At 62.1% G+C, this 22,460-nt stretch overlaps 1 protein-coding gene across 1 annotated transcript; it reads left to right on the forward strand.

Moving 5' to 3' along the window:
• Positions 1-1,042: 1,042 nt before the first annotated feature.
• TRPC3 (transient receptor potential cation channel subfamily C member 3) lies at positions 1,043-20,687 on the forward strand. Its single transcript, XM_037496596.1, is given in 12 exon segments — positions 1,043-1,132; positions 1,134-1,814; positions 5,164-5,358; positions 6,466-6,630; positions 8,620-8,836; positions 9,335-9,568; positions 10,618-10,882; positions 11,350-11,545; positions 12,205-12,414; positions 14,223-14,306; positions 18,362-18,437; positions 19,851-20,687. Coding segments are annotated over 12 exon segments (2,544 nt in total). The 3' UTR covers positions 19,982-20,687.
• The last annotated feature ends 1,773 nt before the right edge of the window (positions 20,688-22,460 follow it).

Below are 22,460 nucleotides of genomic sequence, written 5' to 3' on the forward strand. Positions count from 1 at the left end.
CACCTTTGACCTTTGGAAGCAGATCGGCTGACACCTGTCAGCTGGAAGGGGGCGGCCAGGCCCTCTGCCCTCGGACAGCTCAGCAAGCTCCCCTGGGCCTCTCGGCCGTGACCTGGCGGCTCCTGGTCTCCATCTGGGGACCCCTCGCCTGGAGCCTGGGCCTCGCAGCTGAGGAGAAGGTGGGGCTGCTCGCCTCGGGGGTCTCCGGGGTGCTCGCCGGGCCCACTGCCCCGGGAACCCCGCTGTCAAGGCCGGAGGCGCCCGCAGCGCGCAGGGAGAGGAGCGTTTCCCGGAGCTCGCCCGAGCTTGTCACTCTTAGTGGCTTTGAACGCAGCGCGGCGCGGCCTTTCTCTGCTGCCTTCGTGCAGCGCGTGGCACCAGCCGACACCGGACACTGACAAGGGACGTGACTGAGGGTTTCGCCCCGGGAGACGTCAGGGCGGCAAAGTGCGGGGCTGGCGCGGCTGACAGGTCCGGCGTGGACACTGTCTCCTGGGCGCCGTCTGGACTCGCGAGGGAACCGGGAGCTGAGCGCGTTTCCACGCGCGGGCGGAGGCCGGGGCGGCTGGCGGGGCCGGGGCCCTGACCGTCGGCCGCGCCGCGACCGAGCTTTCGGGGGAGGCGGCACCGCCTGGCGCTGCGGAGGTCACGGCTCCCGAGGCCGCTCCCCGCGGTCCCCCCGCCCCGCGCGGCCCGGCCGTCCCCGGCGGAGGCTCCGTGAGGTTGGGTGCAGGCGGGGGGGCGCGGGGGTGCAGAGACACCCTGAAAGGCAGAGGTGAGGCCTGGAGGACGGCGCTTGGCCCCACGCTGGCCTCACCCGGTCAGGGGTTTTACTGGGTTGAAAACGCGCGGTGGCGGGGACGCTTCCTGGGGGAATCCCCGTCCTGGCCCGCGGAGCCGGCGCCCCGCCCAGCGCCCCCCGCCCGGCCTTGCCCCGGGGGCGGGTCTCCGGCTCCGGGGCGCGTCTCGGGCTCGGGCCAGGGGCCCGCGGGCTCGGCTCTCGGGCGCCGGCCACCCACCGCCCTCCTCTCCCCGCAGGTCCATGGAGGGCAGCCCGGGCCCGCGGGGGCGCGCGGCGGGGGCGCGCGAGAAGGGCCGGCGGCAGGCGGTGCGCGGCCCGGCCTTCATGTTCACGCGCGCGCGGCTGCAGCCTGACGGCCGAGGAGGAGCGCTTCCTCGACGCCGCCGAGTACGGCAACATCCCGGTGGTGCGCAAGATGCTGGAGGAGTCGCGCTCGCTGAACGTCAACTGCGTGGACTACATGGGCCAGAACGCGCTGCAGCTGGCCGTGGGCAACGAGCACCTGGAGGTCACCGAGCTGCTGCTCAAGCGCGAGAACCTGGCGCGCATCGGCGACGCGCTGCTGCTGGCCATCAGCAAGGGCTACGTGCGCATCGTGGAGGCCATCCTCAACCACCCCGGCTTCGCGGCCAGCGGGCGCCTGACGCTGAGCCCCTGCGAGCAGGAGCTGCAGGACGACGACTTCTACGCCTACGACGAGGACGGCACGCGCTTCTCGCCCGACATCACGCCCATCATCCTGGCCGCGCACTGCCAGAAGTACGAGGTGGTGCACATGCTGCTGCTCAAGGGCGCGCGCATCGAGCGGCCGCACGACTACTTCTGCCGCTGCGCCGACTGCGGCGACCGGCAGCGCCTCGACTCCTTCAGCCACTCGCGCTCCAGGATCAACGCCTACAAGGGCCTGGCCAGCCCGGCCTACCTGTCGCTGTCCAGCGAGGACCCCGTGCTCACCGCCCTGGAGCTCAGCAACGAGCTGGCCAAGCTGGCCAACATCGAGAAGGAGTTCAAGGTAGGCCCTGCGCGGCGGCCGCTGCCCACAGCAGGCCCAGCGCGGCAGGCCCGGCGCCCACAGCAGGCCCAGCGCCCACGGCAGGCCCGGCGCCCACGGCAGCGCCCGGCGCCCAGCAGGCCCAGCGCGGCAGGCCCGGCACAGCAGGCCAGCGCCCACGGAGGGCCCGGCGCCCCGGCGTGGGTTTGGCCGCGGGAGCCAGGAGGGTGGCGGGCGGCCCCCGCCCGGGTGCCATGCGGGGCTGCTGCAGGGACCCCATGCCACCCGGCGCCCACTCTGGTGACCACTAGCAGACGTGGCGGCGCTTTGGTTAGGGGTGCTGTGGTGTGAGCTTGAGGGCCTCCCCCGCGCCTCCCGAGGGCACCCCGCCTTGGCTGTGAAGGGCTGTGTGTTGGGCACACGTTTCTCGCCCATCACATGGACGATCAAAGGCCGCACGGCGGATTTCTAAAGCCGCGGGGCTGATGTGACAAGTGGCTCCTCCCAAGCCCATACCCGGGAGCTCAGCGTGAGGGGGCAGGCGGCCCCCTGAGGGGCTTGTTCTGATGCCCGCTTTTCAGACATCATCTCTGGTGAGACGGTATTTCCATGAATACACAATACACCCCCTGTGCCTGGCGTGCGACCCCTCGGTCTGGGCAGGCTTTGGGGCCCCCTGGGTCAGGCTCCCTGTGGCTCTGGTCTCCCCTCCGGCTCCCCCAAGGCCAGCCCCACAGCCCCTCTTGATGCCGGGCTGGTCTCGGCTCAGCGCCGTGGGGTCAGAGCAACGAGCGAGCATTCAGATGCTGCCAGCGGCGAGCCCAGGCCAGGGGCTGCCACGAGAAGCGGTGGAACATTCCGTGGCTTTGCCCCCTCCACACACCCAGTTCCGTGGAGAGTCCACGGCCAGCATCTTGTCCGGGCAGAAACACAGACTTAGTATAACTGTATTTGTTCTGCCGTAAAAATTGTATTTCTTGAATTTTTTTTTTTGGAAAATGTGAGTGCGTGTAAAGAACAAAGAGGACGTTACTTTCTCCCTCACCCTCTGCAGAAGTGCGTTGTGTGGTGTCCGGAAAGGCTTCTTTCCTTGAGCCCAATGTGAAATATTAAAGGGCAGAGAGAGGCAGAGCGATCGCGGGAAACAGCTGCAAACGTCACTTCTTTACTTGGACATGATAATGGAAGAATTAATTCTGAGCAGGTTCACTTGCCGCTATTTAAAATGTCACTCAAACCTTGACTCGGCGTTTTACTTGTCCTCCATCGAGGTCTCTAAAGGAGACTCTAGACAGAGGGACATCCCCAGGGCCGAGTCAGCCGTTTGCTGCCAGTGGTGATGTTTGCGGCTGAGCCCAGAGGGTGGCCAGCAAGGCCAGCAGGTCCTCTCCATGGTCCCCCTCGGGCTGAAGGTCATGACCCTGGGCTGAAGACCCAGCGCAGGCTCGGGGAAGGTCTGCGGCACGGCTAGGTGCAGCCCCTCGATGCCCATTGGACCTGCCAGTGCTCTGGGCCCGTCTGAGAAACAGCCTCAGGTCACGGCCTCATCCACACGCGAGCATACGGGGCAGTGGTGCTGCGCGGTGATGCGGCACCGGCCGGGGTTCTTGCTCGGGAAGCCTGTGAGGCCGGGCAGGGAACACACAGCAGTCGGCAGAGCTGAAGGAGCAGACACTGGTCAGCGCACAGCCCAGATGGCAGTGAAGGGTGGGGCAGGGCAGCCTGTCAGGCCGGGCAGCGGTGAAGGGTGCGGGCAGCCTGTGGTGCAGCGAGGGCCGCGCCGCCCGCCAGAGCTGCCACCTCAGCACAGTGCTTCCTCCCGGCTGCGCTCCCTCCAGCTGCGAGGGCTGAGAGTGGTAAAAGCAGCACGTTAGCCTGTCCGGGCTGGTTTCCCGTCCTGCTCCCTGCCTGGCTTTCTGTGGCTGTGGAAAGGCCAGTGGCCAGATGCCTTTAGGATGGGACAGTCAGTCTTTAAAGTCAGGGTTGTCCAGGGTTGCTGGTAAGTGGCTGCTGAGGCTGAGGGTGGAGACCAGCCTCCCCTGTCTGCTCTGGAGAAATGCCCCCCCCCGCCCCCGCCACCCGCTTACAGAACAGGTTGCGCTGAGAACCTTGAGGCCGTTTCACCGGAGCTTCACGTGGAATCAGACACGGCTTGGATGGTCTTTCTGGGTGTTGTGATGAAGCTCTCCGGGGTCTCCCAGGAACGGAGGGCAGATGGACGTGTGGTCGGCATTCTGCGTGGAAACCGAAGACTGAAGCTTTTGTTCATTCTGTCTGCTGGCGCGGGGCAGGGCTAACTAGTGGCTCTTGCCTGGACTCCTGTCTCTGAAATGGACTCGGCCCTGCTTGGGGTAGTCTTAAATCTCTCCTCTTATTTTGGCTGGTTCTGGGATTTTGCCCATCATGTAAATTATTTATGGGGAAAGCTGAGATTACTCGTGTCCTTTTTTGTGTGTGATTTTGAAAGTCCGGAAGTCCCGCTGCCCCGAGTGTCACTGACCGTATCCACGCAGCGTCTGGGGACACGCTGCAGTGAGGAATCCGTGTGCTTCCAGCACCGAATTAGAGTGTCACCTGGTTAACTTGCTTAGGGGGCTAGGATTCGGCAAGAGTCCTCGAGCGGAGCTGGGGTTTCTGGAAGCGAGACCCCAGGAGGCTCTCGTGGGCAGGACTGCAGCCCCAGCTGGGTGGGGCCTGCGACTGGCTGACTGGCTGACTGCCCCCTGCAGGCTCTGTCAGCTGTGCTAGTGAAGGGAGATGCAGATTATTCTCAGCAGGGTGTTACCTCCAATGACCTGAAGCTCTTCTCTCAAGCATGATGTCCTGCACCCCTGAGGGTTCAGTGGCTCTGACCAGAGTCGCTGTGGGCGGGAGAGTCCCTGCGGGCACTGTCCACTTTCCCTGCAAACAGCCATTCTCAAACTCAACTCAAGCAGCAGCCCTGCTGGGGTGCCCCACCCGGCCCGAGCTGGGGTCCAGCCATGCCTTTCTGGCACGGCAGGTGCTGGCTCTGGCTAGGGCAGCAGTGAGTCCAGCAAGGCCAGGTGCATGCCCTGGACCGGTAGTGTCCACCTGTCCTTGACCCCCAGCTCAAATTGCCACCTTAAAAGAATTACCATTTGAGGAAAATTTTCCTCATGGAAAGTCTTGCTTTGACTCAGGAGAACTATTACTTGTTGGTGCAAAGAGGCGCAGCCTTCCGGTCCTTTCAGGGCAGCCCTCCCTCTGTCCACATCTGTGGCACAATTCCCAGAGCCCCGTGGGGCGGGCCATGGGGGTGCGAGGCGTCTGCGTAGCCCGGCAAGCCTGCCCTAGTTACGCAGCCTTGAACCGAAGCAGACTCCCTGTGGGAAACTCCTTCTGTTCTCAGAACGACTACCGGAAGCTCTCCATGCAGTGCAAGGACTTTGTGGTGGGCGTGCTGGACCTATGCCGGGACTCGGAGGAGGTGGACGCCATTCTCAACGGGGACCTGGAGGCAGCAGAGCCCACCCCTCCGGAGCTGCACAGGCGCAAGGCCTCACTGAGCCGCGTCAAGCTGGCCATCAAGTACGAGGTGAAGAAGGTGGGTGCCCCCTCCCCGAGACATGCTGGGTGTGCAGACGGGCATCGCGAGCGCCGGACCCCGGGCATCACTAGAACAACGGGGGAAGCCGTTCGTGAGAGGTTTCCTTTCGTGGGAAGGAGAAGCGAGGGGAAGCTGGGGCCACAGGCCCAGCCCCCGGCCCTTCCTCTCCCCTCCGTGGGCCGAGGCTCGGCTGAGTCTTAAATCTCAGATCTGTGACACGAAAGTGGGGCAAGTGTCCCTTGCCTGGGGCTGTGGTGGGATGGCGATGCATTAGGTTGCGGAAAAGAACGTTGTAAGTTGTTTACTCGTCGTAATCGTTACTAGAAACGCATCCACTTTTGTACATAGACTCTCAAGTGACCCTTGAAACAAGCCTGCGTTGGTGTCCATGTCCCCGGCGACATGGGGTGAAGGGTGAGAGTTCGGGTTTACAAAGAAACTGGGGCCCCTAAGCCAGCGGAGTTTAAGTCTCAGGTTACAGAGCAGATCACGCAGCTGCCAGAGGTGGAAACAGCTGCCTCTCGCCCGTCCCGGTGGAGACGCCCCTGCAGACATGCACGTGCGGGGACTCACTGCTCGCAGGCCCGCGATGACGGTCGCTGTGACGGGTCTCAGCTGCCACAGAGCAGTGACGGGCGGCGGAGGGGCCCTGTCTCGCGGGCCAGCTGGTCTGCCCGCTGGCCTCCCCCGCAGCTTGGCCTGGACGAGGAGGGCGGCCCCGCAGCCCACTGCCAGGCTCTATCCTGGCTTCCCCGGGGCTGGCGGCCAGGTCTGGACAGGGCCAGGACCGCCGCTCTCCCGTGGCCCAAGGTTTGCGAGGGGGAAGATGCAGCAGTAACACGGCGGTGCAAAGAGGCACAGCCTTCCGGTCCTTTCAGGGCGGCCCTCCCTCTGTCCACATCTGCAGGCACCGTCCCCAGAACCCCGTGGGGCAGGCCGTGGGGGCGCCAGGCATCTGCGTAACCCAGCGAGCCGGCTGCTGGACAGGGGCTGCTTATCAGCTCCGTCTGGAAGCTCGTCCTGGTGGTGGCGACCCCAGGAGTCGGGTCCTTAGTCATCAGGCCGACACGGGCTGCCCAGCACCCACTCTCTCTCTGCCCGCAGTTTGTGGCTCACCCCAACTGCCAGCAGCAGCTCCTGACCATCTGGTACGAGAACCTCTCGGGCCTGCGGGAGCAGACGGTGGCCGTCAAGTGTCTGGTGGTGCTGGTGGTGGCCCTGGGCCTCCCGTTCCTGGCCATAGGCTACTGGATCGCGCCCTGCAGCCGGGTAAGCATCTGGGCACCCTCCCCCCGCCCCGCCCCAGGGGGGCTCTTAGCCACTTCACCCTGAATGCTCCTTGACTCAGGAACAGGAACCCTGCCTTTTGATGACTGCATCATTCAAGTAAGGGGTGAGGAGGGGTGAGGGGGGCCTCGGGGCTGTGGAGCTCATGTGACACTGGCTTCTTAGGATAACACCTCGGGAGGCAGGAGGCGGCTGCCCGCAAAGAAGTCTTGATGGCTGAGTAGATGCAGCCGCAGGTGCAGGAGAGGCCCAGGACGGGAGGGGGCTGGCGAGACCCCAGAGGGCGGCAGGGGATTTCTTCCAGCTTAAGGGCTATTGCTGGCCCATCCGCTCGCTCTACCCAAGGGCTGCTGGCCTGCACTCCCGGCCACTTCTGGGTTCCAGCTCTGACTTTGCTGGGATCACGGGCAGTTTTGGGGACATGAGGCTGGGCCCTTACAGATGACCCTGAAATTCGCCATCCTGGCTCGGCTCCCCAGGGCCCTGCCACGTGGGGCCCACTCAGGCCGGCCGCAGGCACCTCTGGGCTTGAGGCAGAAAGTCGTCACTTAGATCAGTTTTGGTGACTGACCCCGTTCCTTTGTGACGTGTCATGGAAAGCACCTGAGGATTCCCCAAAGGCCAGCGCTGCAGACCAGAGCCGTGAGGGGCACCGGGGCAGGATCCATCTGCCCAGGACGTCCCTCCCGGGAGCCAGCCAGAGGGCGGCCTGGCCAGTTTCCCTTTGGGCGGCATGACCCACCAGGCCAGGCAAGGGGCGAGCATCTGGAGGAGCCCTGCGCTGGCGACTCGCGGGTGGGGAAGGGTGGGTGAGGCCTGGCAGCCATAGGGCAGCCCAGCTGCAGGCAGACGTGGCCATTTTGCTATGTCCCACAGGGGAGGGGCGCGCACCATGACAGCCCAGCAGTGCACGGTCTCGGCCGCTGCTAGGGGCCTGCGGGGCAGAGGGCTTGTCGGGGGCAGCTCCCCCAGAGCTGCCCAGAGACCGCTGAGCCCCAGAGCAGCCTGCGGGGCCTGGACGCCCCTGCACAGGGCCTTGTTTGCTATTTCTAGGCCACGGGCCCCGAAGAGCGCCCTGTCAGGGGGGACTTTAAAGACTTACCTTGAAATAGTGTAGGCTGCGCTTTGGAAGTGGTCTTTACTAGTACATGATTTTCTAAAGTCAGGGGCGACTTCAAATTAATTCGTGCTGCAGAAGCATGATGGCATTCTCATTATAAAGTGACAGCCACAAATTCCAGTCTACTCCTGAACCCTAAAATTCTTGCTGTTCTTTCCCCTGCTGGGGTGGCAGCGTTGGGAGCGGCATGGCTGGGAGGAAAGACAATTCAAAGCCCAAGTAAAGAGACCTTGAGGGGCTCACACTTGTGGCGATACAGCACCCCGCAGCCTCAGTTATTGGGGGTCAGGTTCCGGGGAGGTGGGTGAGGCCGTGGAGGGATGTGAGGAGGGTGTGCATGGTGGGATGTGGATGGGGGTGCATACATGTGTGGCACAGGCTCAGGGGAGTGCGTAGGGCTGTTGCCTGGGGGGCGCCCTTGCTGCTGCTGATCAAACACCCCGTCTCTAGTCTCTGTTTACACGTGATGTCCTGCCAGGGTGGTCTCGCTGGTCACGCTAACCTGGCCACGATGTCTGCCTGCTGTTTTCAGCAGATGTCCTCATACCAGACTTTCGTCCTGGTGAAAGGCCCCTGCTGCCCCTACATTTAGCTTGACCAGCAGAAACTTTGGGTACCAAGCAGAGCCCTGAGAACAAGGGGGCTGGGGGCCCCACACCATTCACAGCCTCTCATGGACACGTGGTGGTGACCAGCGCCCCCGTGAGCCCCGGAAGCACGTCTGTGCGGTGGCCCCAGTGGCCCCTCCGCCGCAGGGCACAGGCGTCCCACACAGGCAGCGCTGCCGCGTTCCGCTGAGCGCTCATGCCAGGGCGCCCCGCCTGTCTGTCCGTCCGTCTGTCTCCGTGCAGCTGGGGAGGACCCTGCGGAGCCCCTTCATGAAGTTTGTGGCCCACGCCGCCTCCTTCATCATCTTCCTGGGCCTCCTGGTGTTCAATGCCTCCGACAGGTTTGAAGGCGTCAGCACGCTGCCCAATGTCACCGTGACCGACCACCCCAGGCAGGTCTTCAGGGTGAAGACCACCCGCTTCACGTGGACCGAGATGCTCATCATGGTCTGGGTCCTCGGTGAGTCCTCAGCCTCCCCGAACCGCCGGCTTCCGCCCAGAGTGGTGTCTCCATCCAGTCTCTGTCCCCCCGAATGTGCTGGGTGTCCACGTTGCCGTTGCCGGGCAGGCAGTGACAGATGGGGGATGACTGGGCTGCCTGGTCTCCCCAAAGGCCGCCCTTCGCCCAGTGAGGCAGAGCCCGAGAGCTCGGGCTGCAAGTGTGGCCTCCACGCGGTGGGCTCTGTCCTGTCGGCCACACTTGGTGGCACCATGGCTGTGACTGGCGACTAGAGAGCCGCGTGTGGTTCAAGGCTCTAGGCACTTTCCATGCTCGGTTTGTTACCTGCCCACCGCAGCCCCTCGAGTGGCTGTGCTGGACAGCGCAGCATGGGGAGATAGGCACAACCAGCCCCGTCGGCCACTGACCTAGACCCGCGTGGTGTCGGGGCCAGGACGGGGTGTCGAAGCCGGGATGGGGTGGTAGTTCCCTGCCAGCTGACACCCCTGCCGTGCGCAGGGATGATGTGGTCCGAGTGCAAGGAGCTCTGGCTGGAGGGGCCACGTGAGTATGTCCTGCAGCTGTGGAACGTGCTGGACTTTGGGATGCTCTCCATCTTCATCGCCGCCTTCACCGCCAGGTTCCTGGCTTTCCTGCAGGCCACGAGGGCACAGCAGTATGTGGACAGCCACGTGCAGGAGAGCGACCTGAGCCAGGCCGCCCTCCCGCCGGAGGTCCGGTACTTCACGTACGGTGAGTGAGCAGCAGGGCCTGTGTCTGGGGTGCTGGGCCCCCCTGGAAGAAAGGCCAGGAAAAGGAGGTTCAGTGGGAGCGGCGTCAGGGCCTGTGGGAGAACGCGCGTCAGGCTGGAGCCCCCGTGTGTGACTGTCCAGTGTTCTCTGCCTCCGTCTTCCCGTGGGCACCAAGGAGGCGACGCAGGCTCAGATCACCTCTAAGTCTGACCACAGTGGCTCTTACGCCTGCGTAGGGCGTGAAACCATCCTCATTAGGGGGAACGAGCTTGAAAACTGCCAGAGGTGGAAGCTGAGAGCCCGAGGGCTGGGCGGTTGAGCGGTGATGAGAGTGAGGCTTCAGTGCCTGGTGAGGGGGGGGGTGGCCGGGACACAGCTCACGGATCCTCTCCTGGGGAGCAGCTGCAGCCTCAGCAGCACCCCCGCAGGAGGCGCCAGCCTCCTCCCTGGGCCGGACGGGGGCTGCCTCTGCGGGTTTTCATTTACTTGCAGACACTAAATTTGGAAAAGAATCTGGAAGTTACTGTCTAGCTTTCGTGGCACAGAGCAGAGCTTGTCTGGGCTCAGCTGTGGGGCAGCCTTCGCAGCTTGGCCGGTGAGACCGGGGCGGGGCCGCCCCTCAGGGCTTCGGCCTCAGCAGCCGGGGGGCTGCGCTGGACCCCAAAACCGGTGCCACTGGTCCACTCCCAGTACTTCATCAGGGTGTGTCTTGCCTGATGTGTATCTTGACTGTCTCAGTGACCTGTTTATTTAGATTTATTCCAGCGTAGTCAGAAACTGCCACCAGGAGGGAAGTTTGTGAATTCGCTGCGTGTTTATCACGCGTGTGGCCCCGAGCAAGCTTCCAGACGTTCCACTCTTGGGTTCTGCGTCTGTTAGAAGGTGACGGCAGCAGCGGTGCCCGCCACACCCTGTCCTGGGGGCTTTGTTCTGTTTCTGCCCCAGGTCAAGTCAGCCTCGATAAAGAGGCGGGTGTGCCCAGCCTCCGCCCCCTATGCCCGCTCTGTGCCCAGGCAGGCTGGGCAGCATGCGTCACCCCCTGTTTTCCAGCCAGAGACAAGTGGCTGCCGTCGGACCCGCAGCTCATCTCTGAGGGGCTGTACGCCATCGCCGTGGTGCTCAGCTTCTCCCGCGTGGCCTACATCCTCCCGGCCAACGAGAGCTTCGGGCCCCTGCAGATCTCGCTGGGTAGGACGGTCAAGGACATCTTCAAGTTCATGGTCCTCTTCATCATGGTGTTCCTGGCCTTCATGATCGGCATGTTCATCCTCTACTCCTACTACCTGGGGGCCAAGGTGAACGCCGCCTTCACCACGTGAGTGGGCCGCGGGGAGGGCGTGGGTGGGAGGCGCAGGGCGCGGGCGGCTCAGCAGACGCAGAGCACAGGGGCAGGAGCCGGGTGCTCGAGGCGCCTCACCACAGCACGAAGAGGAGAGTCTCTATGAACTGCTTTTCGAAGTGGCCATGTCGTTTTTCTGAACTTTGTTCCACTGCAGAAAACCCAATTTAAGCTTCTAAACCACATACACGATCAAACCCCAGGCTTCCGTCCTTCTAGGGCAAAGTCGCGAGCAGGTGGGGGCAGTGGCCAGGCGCTCCTGATGGTCGCTCGGCCGAGCCCGGCCCCGGCGCACGGGCTCTGAGGCCGGGGAGGGTCCCCGCCATGGCGCAGGGGAACAGCCTGCTGGCCGGCTGCTAATTACACCTCACTTGCTTCGAGTTTCTGCTTTTCAAAGCCGAGAGCAGCCAACGTCTCTGCCGTGTGTCCCATTCTCTCGACAGCGTGGAAGAGAGCTTCAAGACTTTGTTCTGGTCCATATTCGGGCTGTCTGAAGTGACGTCCGTCGTGCTCAAGTACGACCACAAGTTCATCGAGAACATTGGCTACGTGCTGTACGGCATCTACAACGTCACCATGGTGGTCGTGCTGCTCAACATGCTGATTGCCATGATCAACAGCTCCTACCAGGAGATCGAGGTGGGCGCTCCGGGGCCGGGCGGGGTGCGCCAGAGGCTCGGGGCAGGCAGAGCCGCCGTGTCCTTGTGTCTTCGAAGCCACTGTGCTCAGCGTTGCGTTGGGTGCACCACGGCTTCTTCCTTCACCCTCGTGTGGCTGCCTCCAGCAGGGCCTCAGTCTCCCCCGGTGCTTGGTTGTCAGCCGCGGAGTCTGCACTTCAGAACCCCGCGGGTGGCCCGGGACCGAGCTCCGTGGCAGAGAGAGCCGCACCCCGCCCGCGGGGAGCTCCGAGCACACCTCGGGGTGTGCGGCCGGCCCGGCCTCGCCTGCACCCGTGGCCCGCCCAGATAGGCGACCCAGGGGGTCAGCCGTTACATCAGCAGAACCTGAGGGGAGAAAGGGCTCATCTCTCATCCTTCCCTGGCGTGGATTTTCCTTGTGCTTTCTTTGGTTTTGGGTGGGGACGGGAAATTCTGGTTACATTTTTGTAGTCACAAACGGAGGCATGTGGAAGAAAAAAGCTCCAGCTATCACGCAGACCGGTAGGGTAACGGGCAGACAAGCGCGCAAAGTCACGTCTGTTCCGAAGGCCTTGCCCTCCGATGATCCTGATTACCAGGGCACTCGCTAGACTGTTCGGCTTTTAAGCGAGTTCTTTCTTTTGTGTTTCTGTGACGCAGGACGACAGTGATGTGGAGTGGAAGTTTGCGCGTTCAAAACTCTGGTTATCTTATTTTGATGACGGGAAAACCTTACCTCCACCCTTCAGTCTCGTTCCCAGCCCGAAGTCATTTGTCTACTTGATCCTGCGGCTCAGCAGCTTCTGCAGGTGCCGGCGGGGGCGGCTGCAGAGGGACGTGGAGATGGGCCCAGGCGGCTCCAAGTCCAGGGTGAGTGCCCGGGACCCGCTCGACCTCACCACGGGGTTTGTCTCTTCCTCCTTGTCTTTTGCGTTTGTTCAAAAATCTGTGTGACCTTGGGAGATGTTGAGAGCAACTGCTGTGTTAAAGCAAACAGCAAAGCTGCGGTGTGAAGACCCCTGTTCTCCGTATCCCTGACTTGTCGGCCTTATCCTGCTCGGTTTCAGCCTCACCCTCCTCTGCTGGCGTAGGGCTCCCTGCACATTCTTCTTGCTTGTGGAAACCCTTTACGTTTCCACTGCTGCCGCGACCCCATGTGGCCTGAGAGCCTCCTCGGGTGGAGCCGTACAGGCCCCTCCAGCCACAGGCCAGCGTCCGCCTGTGGGGACTCGGGGGGACGCGCTGGACGCTGCCCGCCCAGCTGCCCGAGAGCACTGTTACCATGGGGTGGATTTTTAACACAAGCAGTGCAGGCGGCCGGGCCGTGGGGCCTCCGGGCCTGTGGAGGAGGCAGGTGGACAGTGAGCATTCCATGGAGACCAGCCTTTGACCTGCTGTGGCCCCTGAGGCTGTCGGGTCGCGAGCTGGGCTTGGCCGTGCCCCCCACCTGGTCCTCTGTGCTGGGGAGGCGTTGCCCGACCAAGCCCCCCACGATCCCCCCATCTGAGAGGGAAACTGTGAGTTTGATGCGAAGCGCGGAAAGCTCCAGCCTCTGCAAACACGAGTGCCTTCCTCACCTGCAGTTTACAGAGTGCTTTGCTGTGCACTGGGGCCTCTTGCAGCGCTGCGAGGTAGGTGTGACTCCTCTTCCACTTTGCCCATCAGACTCCGCAGCCCCAGGTGGCCGGGCGAGGCAGGCTGCCTGGGGCAACTGGTGACCCAGAGACCTGGGCGCCACCCTCGGGAGGCTGCTGGGAGGTACAGCTGGGAGGCTGCTGTGCCTCTCGGGAGCTCATCAGGGCGCGGGGTTCAGTGGACACATACTGGCTGGAGGAGCTGCTGCCCGCCACAGCCTCATGGTGCCCTCTGACCTCACAGCTTCCTCCACAGGCCCCTGGGGGCAGCAACCAATGGCCCCACCCAAGCCCACCCTGGCCACAGAGGAGGGGAGTAGCCAGCGCCCCCCCCCCCCTGACAAACTGCCTTGGGGGTTATTTTCAGTTGCCCCTGGAGGGGTTTTAAATCTCTCTAATCTTATTCATATTCACAGATATTTTCTGTGTCCCGAATGTAGTAACACTTGGAGAAATTCTGTCTTTCTTTTAAGAAAGTCACCCGAAGTTGCCTTTTCTGGTGGCCCTGGCTCACGTGGGGGCTGGGCCAGACCCCCGCCGGGCACCAAGTCCAGGCATGGCCTGAGGGGCCCTCTGGGCCTGACGCGCGCGCAGGGGTCCGGCCCTGCACTGCTCCTGTTCTGATAGAAGTTAAGCCTTCAAAGGAAAAAGAAAGGAAAGCTAACATTTAAACCCAGTTCTCCTCCGAAGTGTGAATGTTTTCCTCAGTGTAAGGCCTGGATGCTGGGGAATGAGGGACCGGGCAGCTGTGTAGGGTCCCAGGGCTCGGGGCCCCACTGTGGGGTGGGGGGCCTGGCACGGCCCGTGGACAGGAGACGCGGGCCGCCCTGCCCCTGCATGTCTCGCCACCTCGGGTGACCGTGAGCCTGTTGTGCAGGGATGTTTTTAACTTTGGAAACCCAGTAAGTCACCCGTGAAACTCAACTGCCACAAGCTCGTCCCAGACGTGCTCTCTCCTGGGATGCTCGCGGAATAGAGTGGGCTGTGCTTTTGGTTTCCAAATGGCTGGATTCTAATTTACTAGATTGTTGTATTTTTTCCTAGTTAAACCTCTTCACTCAGTCTAACTCAAGAGTTTTTGAATCACACAGTTTTAACAGTATCCTCACTCAGCCGACACGCTACCAGGTAAGCAGGTCTGGGCCCACCCTTGTCTGCATGTGGCTCGTGTCCATCTCCAGGCTCCTGTGTGTGTGCTCCTGAGCGTGTGCTGCGTGTGTGTTACATGTGTGTGTGTTCCTATGTGTGTTGTGGTTGCATCTCGTGTGCTGTCCTTGCGTGTGCTGCGTGTGCTGCATGTGCTGCGTGTGCTGTGTGCAGAGACTTGTCCTTCTTCTGGACCATGAGGGTTGGCTGGAGATACTGGCAGCTTAGTTCGGGGGGGCTTTATTTTTTTATTTTTTAAACTGGGTTTTACACTGGGGTAGAGGCAGGGGGGCGGGAGGGTGAGAGGATTCACCAGACAGAGTGGGGAACAGAGCGCAGACTGACTGAAACACACTGCTGAGGGGCACAGCGGGCGAGACAGGAGAGGTCTGCCGCGCCATGTGGGGGATCAAACCCGTAACGCAGAGGCTGCGGACGGCCTCACAGTGCTGTGCTCAACCCGCTGCGCCACCGGGGCGGCCCAGTTCAGGAGGGTTTTAGAATCAGCTCGAGCCCTCCGTTTTGTTCTCAGTCAAGGAGCGAGAGGTGTTCTGTGGGGCTGGAAACATGGCTGCCGGGGCTGTCCCAGCACGCAGGTGCGTGCGCCTCGGGGGGAAGCGGGGACATGGGGGTCAGGACAGCAGTGCTCTCAGCGTGAAGCCTCGTCGCGTGCCGTGGCTTCCTTCCAGCGACACGCTTGCAGGCAGGCCCTTGGGCCCTCCCTTTGCTCAGTCTTGCCTGAGCCTCGTTGCGGGGTTATGCTGGCTGCGACTGCGGGCACCGGTCTCCACCTCGGGAGTGCGGTCTCTTATCTCCCGTCTGCCTGGTCATCATCGATGCTCGGGTCCTTTGACTTCTAGCGCGAGGTCACCGGCGGCGGGGCGGGGCGTCACTCTCGGGCTGGCCCGTCCGTGCGGCGGACAGTTCTTGCCTGCAGTGCCGTCGCCACTGAGACCGACGGATCCTTTGCTTTGCCGAAGCTAACTGATGGGGGGGGGGTGCTAGTCCTATGAATGAGGTGCTCATATGGCACTTACCTGTCCTGACTCTGCCAGAGGGTGCCGCCTCCGTCCCCCACCAGGCCCGAGGCTCCAGCCGCTCGCTGTGAGACGGCGGCCACGGCGCACGCCGGCCCCTCGTCCTCGCAGCCAGCCCCTGTGCACGGCAGCCCGGCCTGGGCACGCTCCCTGCCCCGTCTCCCGGCAGCGGTGGCTCCACGGAACTGAGGGGTGGAGGCTGATTTTCAGGCGGCGCCTTGCCTTTGAGAGCCGAGCCATGAGGGACGTGGCACCTTTGTCTGCGATTCCAGGAAAACAGCAAAATCCCCTCTGACACTAGGTGCCGTGCCCTCGGGAGCCTGGCCGGAGTAGCAGGTGTAGGTTGTCTGACCCTCATCAGGTTTGTCCGTCTTTAGGGCTTGTCGTTTCTTTGAACTTTTTCAAGAAATCTTTAACTACTCCCTTCAAAGTTTTGCTTTTCATTTTTGAGTCTTCATCCCGTTGGCCTGTTTTCTCCAGCGGCACAAGGTGGAGAGCCGGTGTTGACTTCCCCTAGGACGCCTCAGGACTCGCGGCGGGTTAGCTTTTCTTTCCTGCCGGCTGTGCCACTGCCTTTCCAGCTGCTTGGAGCTGGTGCAGCTTCTCTGTCTTCTCCCCATGGGAGCTGCCTTCGCTGCCCCACAGACTCACTCTGCGGCTCACGAGTCTGGGGCCACAGGCGCTGGCCTGTCCCCAGCTCCCCCCAGCCTGACTGGTGACCTCTCGTGGGTGAGAGGACCCGTCCGGGCCAAGAGCCAAGGCCTGTGAGCCTGGCTCTGCGTCCCACGGGGCTCAGTAGGGTTTACATTTGACCGTGGTTGGTAAAATCGGCTTTCTCTCCCGGTCACGGGCCCCTCTTGGTTTGTGGTTATTTACTGAGACCGACATTTTGGATTGTCCTGTCCTGGACCCCCTTCAACTTGACCACGACATCCACTGGGTCCCTTCCATCCATAATTTCTACTGAAAGCCGAGGTGTGTCTCCCACCCCACGTCACCTTTGCTTAGCTCAGACCTCCCCCTTCACGTCGCCTTTTCCTCTGATGGTGGCTGTGTGCACAGGAGTCTGTGACAGGAAATGACGAAGCCGGGCTGCTGGCACGCCCCCCAGGGGGGCATCTGCTGAGGGGCCCCCACCCCCACTAAGAGGTGGTCACTGACCTCCAGTTTGGGTTTCTTGTCCTTTCGTCTTGTTTTTCTTTTACCACCTAGGCTTGCTGCAGATATAGATGTTCACAAATGCATTATGCAGGTTTACTTGTTATTGAGCTTTGTAAGAATAATTCATACTTTGTGAAGTCTGCAGTTTGGATTTTCATTGAATGTTTATGCTTCTGAGATTCATTTGCACTCTTGTGTGTGTCGGTGGTTCATTAATCTCAATAGTTTCATTATTTATAAAACAATGACATTGCATTCTACAACAAACCCTGGTCTTTCTGTCTAGTCTTATTAATATTTGTTAGATCGTTCCAGTTATTTTGCTGTTTTGGACAAGGCCGCTGTAAACAGTGTTTATGTCTCTCCGGCCACACGTCGAAGCTTCTCTGCGCTCTTGGCCATGGCGATGTTCTGCCAGGGGCCACCCCAAACGGCTTTCAAAGTGGTCACAAGTGCTGGCCCGGGCCCTTTGCTGTTGGCATTATAAGACTTAACTGTTTTTCCCCTTTTTAAATATAAAACTGTATCTCCTTTTAATTACAATTTATATTTCCCTACGGAGAGTTTGAGTCTGTTTTATGTGTTTGACGGCTCATGTCTCCTTTTCTGTGAAATGCCTGTTGGTCTTTTTTTCCATTTTTTCTGTTGCATTAGTTGAGTTTTTCTTAATTGAAGTTCTTCAGATATTTTAGACCCAAATTCTTCATCAATTATAACTATTGCCAATATTTTCTCCCAGTTTGTGACTTGGCTTTTCCCTTTCTTTATGGTATCAGAAGTTTTATTCGAAACAGAAGTTTTAAATTGTAATGAAGGGGAATTTATTAATCTTTTGTATTATGATAAGAATTTTTATCTTATCTGAAAAATATCCAACTGTCCCCTGAATTTATAAATATATTCTCCTATACTTTCTTTAAAGTATTTAAATTCCTTGTTTCTCAGTTTAGATGCATGTGGGATTGATTTTTGTGTGCATGGCATGAACTGGGGCTCCTATTTAATTTTCCCCATGTGGATAAACAATGATCCTAAGTACATTTATTTCAATTGAAACCTAATCACACACCTGCTGCTCCAAGAGGGAGGCAGGAAACACCGTGGAGTGTGTGGCGTTTAGAGAGCATGAAACGCGACACACACGGTCACTAACATGCAGACAAAATTCAAGGAGAAGACCTTGGAAAGACATAGGCCAAAATAGCAACAGTGAGCGATTTGAATAGTGGGATAAACGAGGGTTTTTGTTTGTTTCTTTTGTTTTCCTCGGTGTTTTCCAAAATTATCTGTGGTGATCGTATATTCATATTTTTTGCCGTGAGAGGTAAGGTGGGGCCGCAGGTGAGGACGCGTCCGTGTCCCCTGACAAGACACGTTAGCAGTTAAAGAGCCGGGAATTGAAATCTTCCAGCTTAACTTTTTATTTTATTTCTAAAGATGTATTTATTTGTGCAAACAAGAGCTGGGGTGCGGGCCAGAGATGGGGGTGTGTGTGTGAGAAGATTCTCCGGAGACAGAGGGGAGCAGAACAGGCAGACTGGCTGGAGCCACTGCTGGGGGCGGGGGGGGGGGGTCTGCCGCGCCCTGTGGGTCGCTCCCTGGCCGGGGCTCGAACTCGCGCAGAGGCTGCGGGCGCTTCCTGCTGCGGCTCAGCCCTCGCGCCCCACGGGGGCCCCGACTTAACCTCCCACGCCGGAGCGTGACCACCCGGGGCGCGGGGGTCTCGCGGAGGCGGGGGCCTCGGGGGCCTCGGGCGTGCGGGGACCCCGGGCTGTCCGGGCAGCGTCTCCGCGTCGGCGCCCCGAGGCCTCGGCTGACCGGGCGCGCCTCTCCCCGCAGCAGATCATGAAGCGCCTCATCAAGCGCTACGTGCTGAAGGCGCAGGTGGACAAGGAGAACGACGAGGTCAACGAAGGTGGGCGCCGCCCTCGGGCCAAGGGGGGGGGTGGGGGTGTGGGGGCGGGGGGGCACGGGGGGCCGGGGGGGCGGGGCACGGGGGGCCGGGGGGCGGGGGGGCCGGGGGGCGGGGGGACACGGGGGGGCGGGGGGCACGGGGGGGCGGGGGGCACGGGGGGGGGCGGGGACGGGGGGGCGGGGGGGCCGGGGGTGCGCGGGCCTGCGTCTCCCCGGCCGGAGCCCGCCGCACGGGCCGCAGCGGGACGGAACCGACCCGGAGAGACGAGCGGGCCGGGCCGGCTCCGCGGGCGAGTGCGGCCGGCGGGGCAGGGCCTGGGCCTGGGCCGCGGGCGGGGCGGGCGCGGCCTCCGGAGCGCCCACGGGCCGCGCTGGGGGGCCCTGGACACCGCCAGCCCCAGCCCCGGCCGCGCGGGTCAGATCTGGGGCGCGGGACAGCCCGAGCCCAGGGGTGTCGCTTCCCGCCGCGCCCCGGCCGAGTCCAGCAGGGGGTGCGGCCCCAAGCCGGCCCGGAACCGCGCGGACCCCCCTCCCCAGCCCCCCGGAGCCGCGCGGACCCCCTCCCCAGCCCCCCAACCGAGATGCCCCCACGGACCCCGGATCCCAGCAGCTCCACCCCCTAAGCGCCCCCACTCCAAGCGGGCGGCCCCGCCCCCACGGGCCCCACCGGAGGCTCCCGCCCGAACCCCCGAACCCAGGAGAAGCGCTTTTCCTTTTCGGAACCCCGAAGGCAAAGCTTTGCGCGGGGTCTGGGGGACGAGGATTCCGGGGAGCGGGACCCTCTGACCGCGGGGACGATCGCGGACGTCACCCGCCACAGCCGCGCGGGGTGCCGCGCCCCGCGCCCCCGCCCCCTGCCCGGAAGCCGGGCCCGGACCGCCCCCCCCCCCCGCCCGCCGCCGCCCCCAGCCGAGACGGCCGGTGTCACCTGCGACCTGCGGGGCTCGGATGTCGCCTCCCGCGGGGTCACGGGGCGCCCCAGGGCCCCCCACCCGCTCCCCGCACCTCCGCGCGCGCCTCCCCCACCTGCGCGCCCCGCGCCGTGCGCCCCGCCCTCCCCAGGAGCACCCCAAGTCCGCCTCCCGCCCCCCACTTCGTACTTGACTTGGAGTGTTTTCTCCCCGTGAGGATCTCGAGCCCCGGGGCCTCGTCCCGTGTCCTCGCCTGAGATCCCCCCAACCCGCCGGGCCTGGGGCGCCCGGGCCGAGGGGCCGCCCCGCGGGTCAGCGCTGGGGACACCCCGCCTGTGCCCGGGGGCTGAGCCCGTGGTCAGATCCGGGCCGGCACGTTGCTGGAGATGGACGTGTCCGAAAAAATGTACAGGAAAAATCTGAAATGACTCCCTTGGAGACGCTGGGAAGCAGACGCGTCCGTGTGTCTGACCTCACGCTCTGTCCTGTCTGCACCCCCGCAGGTGAATTGAAGGAAATCAAGCAAGACATCTCCAGCCTCCGCTACGAGCTGCTGGAGGACAAGAGCCAGGCCACCGAGGAGCTGGCCGTCCTGGTCCACAAGCTCAGCGAGAAGCTGCTCCCCGCCCGCTGAGCGGGGTTGGCCGGGCCTGGCTGTGGCACACGCGGCAATAATGTCCCACCTGTGAACTACTTGAAACCCCGGTGTACGTGTTAGCGTCAACTGTCTATCGTGTGGCCCTCCCACAGTCAGGCCTTGACGAGTTTACTCTCTTATCACATAAAAACGGTCTGTTTTATCTGCCTTGACCTTGTAGATGACTCACCTTTGGTCTGAGGGCCCCGCTTACCGGAGCGTTTGTCAGGTTAGGGTGAGGGCCTTGGCCTGCAGGAGGCCGTGCGCTCCTTGGGGACAGACCGCGTCCGCCCACCTGTGTCTCCAGAGCCCAGAGCGACCCCTGCTGCCCGCAGGTGCTCCACCCACGTCGTTAAAACCACCACCCGAGGGCCTGGCCGGCTCCCTGTAGCGCTCCCCCGCGAGCCAGTGCTGGGGTTTTTCTTTAACAAAATAACGGAAGAAATTTTACAACCAGACTATGGCTGGGTGAGGTTTTCTTAGAATTTGTAGCGTCACTGATAACCCTAGAACCATGGAACTCCAAGTGAAGAATTCAACACTGAAACGGGCTACTAGGAAATATAACCGCACTACATAGTCAAGTTTATGGGATTGCTCAAAACAACACATTAAAGATTGCCCTAACGTGTGTGTTCTCGCTCGTCTGTCGTGACCTTCTTTGCTTTCAGTTGTGTGAATCAGTCAGCAGCGTGGTGAGAGTTTCCAAGCTGGGCTTTTCCAGTGTTGCTGTCTTGCGAGGGCCCAATTTCTGACCACTGAGTCCCTAATCTGCAGGAGCCTCATTCTGAGATTTGGAGGGTGCCACATGGGAGACTGGGAAGAGGGCAGAGCCCCTGAGGATGTGGGGGCCCCTGGCCTTCATTGCCTACCGCGACTGATTCCCCAAAGACAGAGTGGGGAGCAGAATAGGCGGATCCACTGAAATTCACTGCCAAGGGGAGCAGCGGGGAGACAGGAGAGGTCTGCTGCACCCTGTGGGTCAGCTCCCTGGTCAGGGACTGAACTCGTACTACAGAGGCTGCTGATAGCTTGATAGCTCCGAGACTAACCCCTGGGCCACCAGGGAAGCCCCTGACACCCACTTTCTCAGGAAGGCATCTCAGCTCTCTTCCTGCCCAGAATAGGTGATGTGTCTACACGGGCTTATTGTGGAACTGAGCTAAGACTGTGCTGGGCAAAGGCCATGCCTATGCTTGTTCTCACAGGCCCTAGGACATTTGGGGGTTTTTATCCCCAAGTATTTTTTTTGTATCCAGCTAGGGCTAAGCCACTCTTAGGGGCCTGTTCACATCTCAGCTCTCTCCGTCGTGTTTCTGTCAAGTCTTGCAGGCACGCGAGTGGTGATCATAGCTCAAAGGCCCTGTCACAGGCTCTAAAATCCGATCTCTGCGTGGTGCTTGAGTGCTCGCGGCTGACTCCAGGAAGGTTTTCTAGACATGGAGACAAAGCGGACCTTACAGGGGACTGCGTAAAGCTCTTTAGATATTATTTATTTACTCCTGCTTTTGGGAGTTGAATTAAAAGAACTTTATACACTTTTGCTGCCGTTGTCGATTCACTACTATGCTACTGGTGTTTTGTCTCAGACGTTTTCCTCACTTTATATATTTTATGTTCTACCTCAGACCTGACTGAAGTACTGGATTCCTTGGCTCTGCTACTGCACTTGATACGAATAATAAAGACACGGAGTTTCCATGACTGAGTTCTCTGGGCGAGGCAGCCGCCATGCTCGGCCACCGTGAGCTCTTTGTCTCCCCTGTTTGTAAAGTAAACCCCAGAGGGTTGTTCCTGGAGCCCAGGGTCCCCTGCAATGGCGCGTGCGGGCGAGACCCGGGGGCTGACCGGTCCTCGCCTCGGGCACTGTCCTTTGCTGGACTCCAGCCCTTGGTTTTGGTTCTGGCCCGTTGGCCGTTGGGGGCGTTCGGAGGCGCTGGGGTCCCGCAGCCCGGGCAGGGGGCGCCGTAGCGTCCTCGCCCCGCTCCTGCCTGCTGCCCCGGCCCGCCCGCCCCGGGTGGGCAGCGCGGAGGCCGCCGCCAGCATCGACTCCCCGCGCCTGGGAGGGCGGCGGCCCAGCCAGCCCGGCTCGCGCGGGCCCCGCCTGCAGAGCGCGCGTCTCCTGGGCGGGGCGAGGGCCCGGGCCCGGCGCCGCCGCAACCCGGGCCCGCGGGCGCGCCCGCGCTCTGGGCCCGCGCGGGGGGACCCGGGCGCGGCTCCCACGGGCCGGGCGCGGACGCGGGCGCCCCTGCCGGCCGGCGGTCAGACGCGGGCGCGGGGCCGCGGGCGCTCGCCGGGACGCCCGGGCCGGGACGCCGCGCGCAGCCAGGGCGGGGGTGCCTGGCGCGGCCGGCGCGCCTGCGGGGCCGGGGTGCGAGCCGGGGGGACGCTCGCTGCGGCCTCCCCGTCAGCGGCCGGGGCACCGGGTCCCCGCTCGCGCCGGGCGCGGCGTCCCCGGTCGCCCCGGAAACCGGCG

Source organism: Talpa occidentalis, unplaced genomic scaffold (assembly GCF_014898055.3).
Source record: "Talpa occidentalis isolate TD23 unplaced genomic scaffold, MPIMG_talOcc4v2.1 talOcc4.8, whole genome shotgun sequence".
Taxonomy (NCBI): domain Eukaryota; kingdom Metazoa; phylum Chordata; class Mammalia; order Eulipotyphla; family Talpidae; genus Talpa; species Talpa occidentalis.